This window comes from Aotus nancymaae, unplaced genomic scaffold (genome assembly GCF_030222135.1).
Source record: "Aotus nancymaae isolate 86718 unplaced genomic scaffold, 86718_ANA_hifiasm-v0.15.2.pri h1tg000049l, whole genome shotgun sequence".
In the NCBI taxonomy this organism is placed as follows: domain Eukaryota; kingdom Metazoa; phylum Chordata; class Mammalia; order Primates; family Aotidae; genus Aotus; species Aotus nancymaae.
In genome coordinates, this window is record NW_026988463.1 from 15,025,203 (window position 1) to 15,038,837 (window position 13,635).

Consider the following 13,635-nt stretch of genomic DNA (forward strand, 5'->3'; position numbering starts at 1 on the left):
TGGGGTGGGGCTGTTCCAGGCAGTCTGTGTCCAGGCAGACAAGAATCGGGCACTGACTTGGAACCAGGCCGAGGTTGGGCCCTGAGAGGCATCACCCACAGTTGACAGCCTAGCAGGTGACTCGCTGGCCACCAGGCATGCCACAACCACCCAAGACCTGCGCTGGGCTTAGCCAGCCTCCCTGGAAACATCTGTCTACTTGCCCCCATTCCCCCATCCCCTCTCCCATCCCCCTCCCCCTCCCATCCCTCTTTCCTCTTCCCCTCCCCCTCCCATCCCTCTTTCCTCTTCCCCCCCCCTCCCATCCCTCTTTCCTCTTCCTCCTCCCCTCTCCCATCCCCCTTTTGTCTTTGCTCGCTCTCTTCTCCCATCCTCTTCTCTCTTACTCCCCTCCGCTGCGCCATCCCCTCCCCGCTCCTTCCTCCCTCCCTTCACCAGATTATTTGTACATTTGTTCCACATATGTGCAGTAACTAAAAGCACAAACTCATCTGGACTTCCCCGTTTCAGATCCCAGCTCTGTCCCTCACCAGCAGGACCTTGGCCAAGGTACTTTACTTTCCCGGGCCTCAATTTTCCCCATCTGTGCGATGGAACTATTTTGTAGGATGATCTTGCAGACCAAGTGAGTTGCATGGTGTGTTCAGAGGGAGATGGCTGTTGGCATTAGTCTGTGATACAGTAGGGAGCCAAGCAGGTGGCGTCCATTGGCTCATGGAGCCTGGAAGCTTCCTCTACCTGCCTCACATGTGATGTTCTACTTGCCGGCCAGAGCTTGTGCCTCTCTGGGCCGTATTTTCTTGTTCTGTCATCCAGTCAGCAAGGCTCTGCCTGAGCTGTGACAGGTTCTGGGGATGTGGGCTGTCTTCGTGCAGCCTGGGGAGAGGAGGTGGAGGGAGGGGGAGTGGGGAGTGAGGGGTAAACAGGGAAAGAGAGAGTATTTTAATGAACTTTTTATTTCAGAATAAATTTATTTATTTATGAGACCGAGTCTCACTCTTTTGCCCAGGCTGGAGTACAATGGCGCAATCTTGGCTCACTGCAACCTCCACATCCTGGGTTCAAGTGAGTCTCCCTGCCTCAGCCTCCCCAGTAGCTGGGATTACAGGTGCATGCCACCACACCCGGATAATTTTTGTATTTTTAGTGGAGACCAGGTTTTACCATGTCGGCCAAGCTGGTTTCGAACTCCTGACCTCATGTGATCTGCCTGCCTCGGCCTCCCAAAGTGCTGGGATTATAGGCATGAACCACTGTGCCTGGGCTGCTTAATGGTGTGTTTTATTTTTTTATTTATTTATTTTTTGGAGACGGAGTTTCGCTCTTGTTACCCAGGTTGGAGTGCAATGGCGCCATCTCGGCTCACCGCAACCTCCGCCTCCTGGGTTCAGGCAATTCTCCTGCCTCAGCCTCCTGAGTAGCTGGGATTACAGGCACGCGCCACCATGCCCAGCTAATTTTTTGTATTTTTTGTAGAGACGGGGTTTCATCATGTTGACCAGGATGGTCTCGATCTCTTGACCTTGTGATCCGCCCGCCTCGGCCTCCCAATGGTGTGTTTTGATGAACAAAAGCTGTTCATGTTGGTGAAGTCCAGCTTCCTGATGCTTTCTAGCTGATGTTTCATCTCCCCCAGGTCCCGACGCTTCCTCTTTTCTTTCCCCAGATGTTTTCTTAGCTTTTCCGGGAGGGTTGGTTTGGGGTATGATATCTGAGCTTTAGAATCATGTTGGAAAGGTGAAATCAGTTCAATAAGGGTCACGGGTTTGAGGATAATTTTATTTTTCCATCTTTAAAAATGAAAAAGAGCTGGGCTCAGTGGCTCATGTCTGTAATCCCAGCACTTTGGGAGACTGAGGCAGGTGGATCATGAGGTCAGGAGTTCGAGAGCAGCCTAACGTGGTAAAACCCCACCTCTACTAAAACTACAAAAATTAGCTGGGCGTGGTGGCAGGCGCCTGTAATCCCAGCTCTTTGGGAGGCTGAGGCAGAAAATTGCTTGAACCTGGGAGGTAGAGGTTACAGTGAGCCGAGATCGTGACAGAGCAAGACTTCGTCTCAAAAAAATGAATAAATACATACATAAAATGAAAATAAAAAAAACAAAAAAGTGATTATTTTAAACAGACTTTTAACTGTAAGTTAAGTCTTTTTAAGTTAGAGATTTTTGCATTAAGATGGGTTTGTTTCTCTTCCCTTCCTTTTTATTCCTCTTTTAAAATATATTTTTCCTTTTCAAAATTCTCCATTCTTTTTGCAATGTGCTTTCTGGTTTTTGTGAAAACAGCGAAGGCTGGCCATTCTGGGTGCATCCCCAGGGCAGCTGTACACAGAACCAACTGGGTCATTACTGCCAGGCCTGCTGTTAGCACCCAGGAGTCATGCTGGCCAAGCCATCCTGGCGGGGACGCCGGCAGTGGCTCACAGATCTGGGCTCTCTGCCAGCCAAGTGGCACCAGCCTGCCCCACAGCCCTGCTGGGCCTGTGCAGGCTTCTGGCTCCAGCTTTGGTCTGAGACAGGCCTGAGCCTGCCCTGTCGGCGCCCCCTCGGCCTTTCTTGGGTGCAGCAGGCAGAGGCGGGAACCTCCAGCAGGCGGCCCCTCCCACGTGCCCCAGCCTGTCTCAGTCTTTTTATAACCCCTGCCCTCCCAGCCAAGCCCACTTGCCCAGCTCTGTGTTAGGAAAACAGAGAGCTTGGTTTTCTTTTCCCAAGTATAGGGAAACAGTGAATGTGCGTTTTCCAGGCTACACACACTCCTGTCCTTTCACAAGGAAAACATGCAGTGAGATACACACGCCATGACTCCCACACGTGCATCCTAAGCGCACGTGTACACACACAGGACACGACCCGCACTTACTGAGGCAGCGGGATGTGCGCACACACACTGGATCATGTGTACATGCACAGACCTGCACACACACAGACACAGGCTCACACCAAGGCACAGGGACACAAAAACAGGGACATGCACACACATGCTGGATCGTGGGTACTCAGACCCACATACACTGATGAAGGCTCACACCGAGGCACAGGGACACAAACACACAGGGACATACACATGCTGGATCTTGTGTACACACACAGACCCACACACACTGATGCAGCCTCACACCGAGGCACAGGGACACCCGGACACATAGGGACATACACACACATGCTGGATCATGTGTCCACACAGAGACCCCCACACACACTAACGGAGGCTCACACTGAGGCACACGGACACACAGACACACAGGGACATGCACACACATGCTGGATTATGTGTCCACACACAGATCTGCACACACACTGACACAGGCTCACACCGAGGTGCAGGGACACACACAGACATATATACACTGGGTTATGTGTACACACACAGACCTGTATACACATTCACACAGGCTCAGGGACACACAAACACACAGGGTCATGCACACACATGCTGCATCATATGTACACACACAGACTCACTCACACTGAGGCAGACTCTCCCAGGACATCCACATGGGGGAATGCAGGGACAGACACCCATACCATAGACCTGTCAACACACACACACACTCACAAACACACACACACACACACACACACACTGAGGCATACATGCCAAGACTCATACCTGGAGATGTAGATACACACCCTAATGTGTGCACATGTGAACACATGGCGGGATATGTGTGTACACACAGCAGGACACTCACATAATGGGACGTGTGAAGATAGCCACCCACACCTGGACACATGCATGGGCACACCAGTACACACACACATACCTGGATGCATGGGCATGTGCATACACCCACTGGGACACACATGAGATGCCCATGTGGGGACTCGTGTGCACAGGTCTCCACCGGGAAACACATGCGTTCTAGGGTTCTCGAGTGCATGGAGACACCTGCACACCCCCATGGGAACATACACACCCACAAGCACTGGGATTCCACAGCACACGCCAACATGTACACACACAGCTGCTCATGTTCACACTCACATGGTGTGTTCACACTCTAGTATAGTCACGCAGACCTGGTGAAGATTCACTAAGCCAAGGAAAGAACAGAGCTGGGCAGGTCAGGCTTGGTGGGCGTGGTGGCTCACACCTGAAATTCTAGCACTTTGGGAGGCGAGCGGATCACCTGAGGTCAGGAGTTCGAGACCAGCCTGGCCAACATGGCGAAAGCCTGTTTCCACTAAAGATACAAAAATTAGCTGGGCATGGTGGCAGGTGCCTGTAATCCCAGCTACTCAGGAGGCTGAGGCTGGAGCATCGCTTGAACCCAGGAGATGGAGGTTGCAGTGAGCTGAGATCGTGCCACTGTACTCCAGCCTGGGTGACAGAGCAAAACTCCGTCTTGGAAAAAAAAGTGGGGGACAGAGCTGGATGGAGATTTTATTTCCCCACAACTGCCAAGCATTCTCCGTTCTAGGGTGGCGTGGGTCTAGCACAGAGGCCACTGTTCACACCCAGTGCCCAAGGGCCAGATTTTAGGAGTGAGCCCAGAATTTTCATTTTGAGGAGCAGTTAGTGTTGGGGTCATGTGTGGCCTGGGAGCCAGACCCTTCTGGGTTAAATCTCAATTCTACCATTTACAGCTGGGCTACCTGGGGCAAATTCCTTACCCTTTCCGAGTCTCAGCTTCCTCATTCACAAAATGGAAATGACAAGAAAGGCAATGTGTGTGATATCTTATCAGCAGAATCTGGCTTGTAGTGAGTACAGTTTGTTTATTAATATTTGTTGGCCGGGCGAGATGGCTCACGTCTGTAATCCTAGCACTTTGGGAGGCCGAGGTGGGTGGATCACCTGAGGTCAGGAGTTCAAGACCAGCCTGGCCATCATGGTGAAACCCATCTTTAAAAAAAAAAAAAAAAGATTTGTTGGTCTAGGCCAGGCACAGTGGCTCATTCCTGTAATCCCAGCACGTTGGGAGGCTGAGGCAGGCAGATCACTTGAGCCCAGGAGTTTGAGACCAGCCTGGCCAACATGGTGAAACCCCATCCCTAAAAATAAAAAAATTGGCCGGGCATGGTGGCACGTGCCTGTAATCCCAGCTACTCTGGAGGCTGAGGCAGGAGAATTGCTTGAATCCAAGAGGCGGAGGTTGCAGTGAGCTGAGATGGCACCACTGCACACTCCAGCCTGGATGACAGAGCAAGACTCTGTCTCAAAAAACAAAAAAAATGTAAATTGTTGGTCTGATTTCTCTGAGGGGCCTGGAGGGGCCAGCTGTGTCCTGAGCCCCCTCCTGTTTGCCCCGTTTGCCCTCCTTTTGTTGAAGCCTTCAGTGACCTGGAGTGAGAGTAGCTGGGCGTCTGAGTGGTGGACTCTGTCGAGCTGCTGGAGTGACCCTGGGAGGACTCTGCCTGGGCCTGGTGGCTGCTTCTGAGTGGTGTCCACAGGAGATGAACCGTGGTTGGGCTGGGTGGGTGGGGCCCTAGCAGTCTCCTGCTCCCCAGAGCCAGACCCAAGGGGTCCATCTTGCATTTCAGGGCAGGGCAGGAAGACGAGGTGTGGGACACAGATACTCATAGAAAGAGGAAGGGTCTTTTTTTTTTTTTTTTTTTTTTTTGAGAGAATCTTGCTCGTCGCCCAGGCTGCAGTGCAGTGGCACAATCTTGGCTCACTGCAACCCCTGTCTCCTGGGTTCCAGCAATTCTCCCGTCTCAGTCTCCTGAGTCTGGGATTGCAGGTGTGTACCACTGACCCCGGCTAATTTTTGCATTTTTAGTCGAGACGGGTTTCGCCATGTTGGCTAGGCTGGTCTTGAACTCCTGACCTCAAGTGATGCTCCCGCCTCAACCTCCCAGATATCTGGGATTACAGGTATGAGCCACCTCACCTAGCCTACAGGAAAGGTCATGATACTCCTCTGAAGGGGCCCAGCACAGGGTCCTCACTGGATTTGTAAGCTGAGGGTTAAATGCAGCCATTTCAAAAATTAAATGATTGGAGCTGTAAGTAGACAAATGGTATTAAAAACAAAGGCAGTGGTGAACTCACCGCTGTCTACTCATCTTGCTGTGTCACACTCCATCTACAGTCTTGAGGTTATTGATATTCAGGGCGGTCCCAGAGGGCACTGACAGTAGTGGGCACGGTGGCCTGGGAGCCATCTCCAGCCTCCTCTCATCCTACACCTGGAAGCGGGTGATGCTGTTTAAAGGACCCTGGCTGGCTCAGGTGGCAGGGCCTGGAGGTGTGGCCCAGCTCTCCTGGGTTCCATGTCCCTGCTGTGCACAGAGAGATGATAGCATCCCCTGGTCCCGGGAGAGATGGCTTCTCTCTTGTGTGCCTTCGCAGATGGGAGGCCAGCAGGCTGGCACGAGCTTGCTTTGTGAGTTGATGGCAAAGAGAGGACTTGGGTTTAGTCTCTTGCGCATCCTACATGTGCTGGGAGGCAGACACCAAGTGGAACATGGTAGGGAATCCTGGACAGAGCATCAGACCCCGCCCAGAGGCCAGAACACTGGTCATCTAGCCCTGCACTGTCAACATTTGGGGTTGGATAATTATTTGGGGAGAGGGGACTGTCCTGTGTGTTAGAGGATGTTTAGCAGCGAGCCTGGCCAGTAGTGGCCCTCCCCCTCTCCACGTGTGACACCAAAGTATTTCCAGACATTCCCAAACATTCCTGTCCCCAGTTTAGTGGGGGACTCGGCTCTGCATTGTTCCGAAGTGCCCAGGTGAGTGGGTGTGTGGCCGCAGTGAGGCCTGTGAAGGGCGCTTATCACCTTCTCAGGGTGGGAACCGGTTTCTGTCCCCAGCCACTGCTCCAGACACCACGGGCCAGCCCCGGCGCCTTCTTGGGCATCTCAGCCCTGGTGCACAACCTCTGTGCTTCTCTGGATGGGCCCTGTGGGCAGCTGCCTGGAGTCGGCTCCCTAGTGAGCATCCTGGGAGAGGCCTTGGGTGGGAACTGTGCCTTCCGGGAGCCCTCAGAAGCTGACAAGGTGAGGACATCCAGTGTCCTGGGTATCGGGTCCAGTGCCCCCAGTGGGGCTCAAGCCAAGCGGAAAGCCCCAGGTGGAGAGGGTGGGCAGGTTCCTCCTTCCCCCCGATTCTCTCCTTCCCCCCTTGCCCCCCCATTTCCCCCTGGATGGATGATGGGTGGGTGGATGGATGGGTGGGTGTGTGGATGGATGGGTGGGGGTGGGTACCTGGCTGTGCAGGAAGCCAATAGGTATTGAGGGAGTCACAGTACGGGGAGGTGGCTTGCTTAGGAAGGGGCCCAGGAACACCAAGACGTTTAAAGACTGCCTGTGTGGCAAGACGCTGTGCTGTTTTGTAAATCATTTTATTGGAATGTAGCCATGCCTTTCCCCCATTTCCCCTGCCCCATTTCTCCCCCATTCCCTCCTGCCCCTCATTCCCCCCACCTCCTGTTTCCCCCCACCTCCTGTTTCCCCCTATTCCCCCATCCCCATTCCCCCATTCCCCTATTCCCTCACCCCCCCTTTCCCCATCCCCCCTGCCCCTTGTTCCCCTGTTCTCCCATTCTCCGCTACCCCCATTCCCCCATTCCCCACTGCCCCCTCATTCCCCACTGCCCCCTCATTCCCCACTGCCCCCATTTCCTCCCATTCTCCTCTGCCCCCCATTCCCCCATTCCCCTCATTCCCCCCTGCCCCCATGCCTCCCATTCCCCCCATTCTCCTCTGCCCCCATGCCTCCCATTCCCCTCATTCCCCCTCTGCCCCCTCATTCCCCACTGCCCCCATTTCCTCCCATTCTCCTCTGCCCCCCATTCCCCCATTCCCCTCATTCCCCCATTCCCCTCATTCCCCCCTGCCCCCATGCCTCCCATTCCCCCCATTCTCCTCTGCCCCCATGCCTCCCATTCCCCTCATTCCCCCCTGCCCCCATGCCTCCCATTCCCCTCATTCCCCCCTGCCCCCATGGCTCCCATTCCCCTCATTCCCCCCTGCCCCCATGCCTCCCATTCCCCTCATTCCCCCCTGCCCCCATGCCTCCCATTCCCCCCATTCTCCTCTGCCCCCATGCCTCCCATTTCCTCCCATTCCCCCCGCCCCCATTCCCTCCCATTTCCCCTGCTCCCATTCCCCCTGTCCCTTTTCCCCCACCCTCTTTTATACCTGCCCTCTTCTCCCTCCCATTCCGCCATCCTCTCCATCCCCCTGCCCTGCCCTGCTACTGCGCCTCGTGGTCCTGCCTCCATCTTGATTTAGCTCCAGCTTGTGCTGAAGGCGATCGGCAACGCGGGCTTGGCAGCCATGGCTCTCACCCCCACACTCAGTGCCTGTGCGTCTCTGCGAAGGAGCACCCCCGAGATCCGGCTGGGTGCCATCCAGGCCTTCCGGAGAGTCCCCTGCTCTGCAGACGTGAGCCCTTGTGTGTTTCACTGGGTGGGGTTGGGTGGTGGTGGGTCGCTAACCACCATTTGCTAATTCACTTCTTCAATTGTTCATTCACTCATCATGTATTTAATGAGCACCTACTTTGGGCTGCGTACTAGTGTGAGCAGGTATCCAGGTCTAAGCCTGTGTCTAGTATGGGAAGCAGATTATTCATCAAATGCACAAATAACCATATAATTACCGATGCCATCCATGCTCCCTCTAGTACAGGGCTTGGCAGACTACGGGCCATGGGCCACTTCCTGGCCCTCTTTGTCTGTTTTTGTCAATAAAGTTTTATTAGAACACAGCCACGCTCACTTATTTATGTGCTGTCTATGGCTGCTTTCCTGCTTCACCTGCAGAACTGAGTCATTGCAAGAGACTGAATGGCTTGCAGAATCTGAAAGAGTTCGCTGTCCCTTTACAGAAGAAATTTGCTAATCCCTAGGCCAGTACCTTCTTTGTTACTCAGAGTCAAAGTCACAGTCCCTTCGTTGACCTCCCAGTTCTTGAGGGACTGATCTCTGGGCCTCACCTGCTCCTGTCACCTCTCACCCCTCCTCCGCAGCACATTCCTCTTTCTGTTCTTCCTCAAACACTTGTGACCCTCTCTTGCCCCAGACCCATTGGACATGCTGTCCCCTTTCCTGGCACACTTTTCCCCCAGGTGTCCCTTTCTTTTTCACCTCCTGTAGGTCTTAGCTTAAAAGTCACTTTCACTGTGAGGTCTCCCTTGACAATTTCACCTGAAATTGAACCTCCCTGTTCCCCCATGGCTCTGGTCCTGTTTCCCCATTTCATTTTTCCCTCCACAGGGTTTATCACCACCTAATTTTTTATATATTTCACATGCTAATCTCATTGACTGTCTCCCTGCACTAGAATGCGAGCTTCAGGTGGACAAGGGCTGGGTTGGTCTTGCTTATGGCTGTCACCTAGCACAGTGCTGGGTGCACAGTTACTGCTTAGTTAATATTTGTTACATGGATGAATGGGTGGATGGATGGATGATGGGTGGGTGGATGGATGATAGGTGGGTGGATAGACGGATGGGTAGATGGGTGAATGAATAGATGAGTGGGTGGATGGGTAGATGGGTGGGTGGGTAGCTGACTGTGGAGGAAGCCAATAGATATTGAGGGAGTCACAGTATGGGGAGGTGGCTTGCTTAGGAAGGGGCCCAGGAATGGTAAGACATTTAAAGACCTCCCATGTGGCAAGACACTGTGCTGTCCTTGTAAATAGTTTTATTGGATGTAACCATGCCCATTTGTTGGGGAATTGATGAGGCGCTAGACTGGGGCTGGTAGAGACTGGGAATTAGGCATGGTCAGTGAACTCCTGCTACCTCCCACAACTGGGCCACAGGTGAGAGTGTGTCAGGGAAGCCTCCTACGGTGGGGATATCAGGATAGCTGGGGCTAGGCAGCATGTTCACCTGCTAGAGCCAGGGACATCATCCTCCTGGGTGGAGGTAGGTGGGCTTTTGGTGATGGCCTGCCTTCTGCCCAAGCCAGCGATCAGTGCTCTCCCATCTGTACCAATCCCCGGAGGAGGATGCTGAGATCCGTATCAATGCTTACCTGGCCCTGATGAGATGCCCCAGTGAAGAGGTGTTTGCTCAGGTGCGGCGCACCCAGGCAGGCGAGCTGTCCACCCAGGGTGAGCCATGGGTGTGTGTGTGGGAGGGATATGGGCAGGGAGGGGTGGGGCTGGTAGGGCACCTCCTGGAGAGTGCAGAGGGTTTGAGAGCATCCTCACCCTCCACTCCTCTGGCATCCTTCTGTCTTCTTGTCCACCTGTTTCTCTACCATACTGTCTAGATGAGGGGCTGTGTATTCCTCCCTCCCCTACATGGCAATTCCAGTCCCCATTCTGCTGCTGGATGACTTTGAAGACGTTGCTTCTCCTCTCTGTTCCTCAGTTTCCTCATCTGTGAAATGAGATGGGAGTCAGGGAGGCCTGTTTTAGCTCTGGCCAGATCATGACACAGTATCCTAAAGAGAAACCTAAGAAGAGGGACAGCATCTGCAAATCTCAGATCCCTTATGGAAGGAGACAATTCCCTTTATACTAGCACCTGAACCCAAAGATGTAAATTCAAAAAAATAAGTTCAACTGATTGTTAAAAAAATTTCCATAATATACAGTGGGGTGAGAGGAAACTGAGAGCCCAGGTTCAAATCCCAGCTTCACCACTTCCTTCCCGTATGCCTTGGGACAAGTAAGGAAACCTTCATGAGCCTCCATTTCTGTGCCTATAAAATAGGGATAATGCTAGTACCTCCCTCATAGTGATGCAAGCCTAAAATGAGTTAATACACAAAGACATTTAGAACACATAGTAAGTGCCATATGTGTGACTGTTGCTTTTAATGTTGTTATCACTACTGCTGCTATTATTAATGCAGTATAGCTACATGGTCAAAATTTTAAAGCATAGGCAAGGGACAAATGAGAAAAATTAGTCTTCTTTCCTCTTCCCCCCAATATCTTCCTGTGTCCTGAAGATAGTTACTGTGAACCAGGTCCCCCCCCATGGGACCTGATTCTGGTATAGGCTGTTTCTGGTCTTTTGCCATTAGAACCATCACCAAATTCTCATGTGTATCACATCAGAACTTGTAATACATAGATGAACATACTCATGTAACTCCTTAACAACAGCATCTCAGGATCATGTTCTACTTGCTATTGTGCTCCTTGCCTTTTTTTTTTTTTTTTTTTTTTTTTTTTTTTTTTTAATAGAGTCTTACTCTGTCACCCAGGCTGGAGTGCAGTGGCACAATCTCAGTTCACTGCAACATTTACCTCCTGGGTTCAAGCAATTCCCCTGCTTCAGCCTCTTGAGTAGCCAGGATTACAGGCATATGCCACCATGCCAGGCTAACTTTTGTATTTTTTTAGTAGGGATGGTTTTGCCATGTTAGCCAGGCTGGTCTGGAACTCCTGACCTCAGGTGATTCGCCCACCTTAGCCTCCCAAAGTGCTTGGGATGGCAGGTGATAGCCACTGGGCCCAGCCTGCTCCTTTTGGCTTTAACATGTCTGGGAGCTCATCTCTCATCTATGGCTCTTATACATTCTCATCTATGGCTGTGTGGGTGTTCTGCTGGATGTTTGTACCATAATCCATTTTACCAGTCTCCACTGATAGGCATTTAGGTTGTTTCTGGTCTTTTGCCATTAGAAACAACAGCCACAAATCTTCCTGCACAGCTACCTTTGGCCCTTGAGTTAATCTCACTTTAGGATAATTTCCCAGAAGATAAGTTGCCAAGGCAAAGGGTATGCACGTTGAAAAGTCTGATGTGATATTATTGAATTACCTTCTGAAGAGATGGCACTATTCAAAGATACAGCTGTCTCTGTTGGCAATTTCAGGCTTGGGGTATGATGTGTGCTATACCCCTCCTTAGGATCAGCTGAGGGGCTCAGCCTCCACAGTGGCCCTGGGGTACCACCTGATGTATTGCCCAGTGGGAATGAGTGGGCACCTTATCCCTAAAAACCCACATTCTGCTCTATTCTGTGATAGATTGTTCCAGAAGCCCCTGGCTGGACCTTCTGAGAGCCTGGGACAATGGCGAGGGTTGGGGGTTCCCTGTAGGACTCTAATATTCGCCGTTGGACTTAGTCACATGAGGCTCTCATTTGGTCTTTATCCCTCCAGGGACCCTCATGGATCTCATGTCACACTTTACCAATCAATCCTGAAACATACTTAGCCTTCTAGGTCCAGGCTCTGCTTTTAACTGATCTTCCCAAAAAGCCCTGTGAGGTACGTTGTTAGTTCCTTTTTCAGATGAGAAAACTAAGGTTCCAAGAGCTGGAGTGACCATCTCAGGCAACACTGGTACATGGTGAAACCAGGATTTGAAATCAGGACTGACTTCTCATTTTCACAGATGAGGAAACTGAGGCTGAGAGAGACAGAGGGACCACCCCAAGGTCACACAGCCTTTTTTTTAAAGATGGAGTCTCGCTCTGTCGCCAGGCTGGAGAGAGTGGTGTGATCTCAGCTCACTACAACCTCTGCCTCCCAGTTTCAAGTGATTGTTCTGCCTTAGCGTCTTGAGTAGCTGGGACTACAGGCATGTGCCACCATGCCCAGCTAATTTTTGTATTTTTAGTAGAGACAGGGTTTCACCATGTTGGCGAGGATGGTCTGGATCTCTTGATCTTGTGATCCACCCACTTTGGTCTCCCATAGTGCTGGGATTATGGGTGTGAGCTACCGTGCCCGGCCCAGACTCAGGTCTGACTTTCGAGCCTGTAATATCTTCCTTTGGCTTCTGGAAAGTGTCAGAATTCCATGCATGGGCTAAATTTCCAAGTTCTGTTCAGGCACGACTCTTCATTGCTGCTGTTGCTTGAGAGCAGACTTAGGTCTCCATAGGCAGGCTCCTGAGAAGGCCCTGTGTGTGGGAATTGCAGGACTGGGACGGGGGTCGGGAGGGCCTTTCCTCTGGGCAGTATTCTTGGCACTTTCCTCATGGCCTCTCCCCACTGGCCACGACTGTATTCCAGTGGGTTCTTTTGTATGGAGTCACCTGCTGCAGCTGCTGGAGACGCACGACCCCCTGAAACGAGCCCTCCGGGACACCCTCCCTGAGGACATCCTCAGCCAGGAGTTCCACCCGGAAATGTGGAAACACTCATCCTATTCTGATGTCACCTTCCGCTCAGGTATGGCCATCCTGGCAGCCCCTGTCCTGGTCTGGGAACACAAAGGCTGGGGGACCCTGGAGCTCCAACTCCCGACAGCATATGGATCAGACGTTGTGTCAAAGGGTCAAATATTTACATGCCAGTCAGGCGTGGTGGCTGAAACCCGAAGTGCTCACTACAGCACTTTCAGAGGCTAAGGCAGGAGGATTCCTTGAGCTTAGGAGGTCGAGTGTGCAGTGAGTTATGATTGCACCACTGCACTCCAGCCTTGGTGACAGAGTGAGACCCTGTCTCAAAAAAAAGTTACATGCTGCTTGTTCAGAAATTTGTTTTGCCATATTTCCATAGCACCTGCTGCTTTTGTTAGAAGGGAAAAGCCTTAAGAATTATTTTATGGCATTTGACTGAATACTTTTATCTTTTCTTTAAATTGGCTCTTTGTAATTTATGTTAAAAAATTTATCACTACCATTAATAGAAAATCAATTTAACTCCGTGTAAAAAGAAGGTACTCCTAAAAAGAAATACTGTACACCCAGAGGTGGATAATGAAACACAGCTCTTTTTTTTTTTTTTTTGACATGGAGTCTCGCCCTGTTGCCCAGGCTGGAG

General features: G+C 51.7%; 1 protein-coding gene across 1 annotated transcript in view; it reads left to right on the top strand.

The window, feature by feature from the left end:
• LOC110568750 (uncharacterized) overlaps nt 1–13,635 on the top strand; it is a 164,775-nt gene that overhangs the window by 27,952 nt on the left and 123,188 nt on the right. The window contains exons 11-14 of the mRNA XM_064362875.1: nt 6,761–6,946; nt 8,183–8,335; nt 9,871–10,015; nt 12,883–13,041. Of these exons, the coding sequence (XP_064218945.1) occupies nt 6,761–6,946; nt 8,183–8,335; nt 9,871–10,015; nt 12,883–13,041 (643 nt within the window). The remainder of the gene's footprint in view (nt 1–6,760; nt 6,947–8,182; nt 8,336–9,870; nt 10,016–12,882; nt 13,042–13,635) is intronic.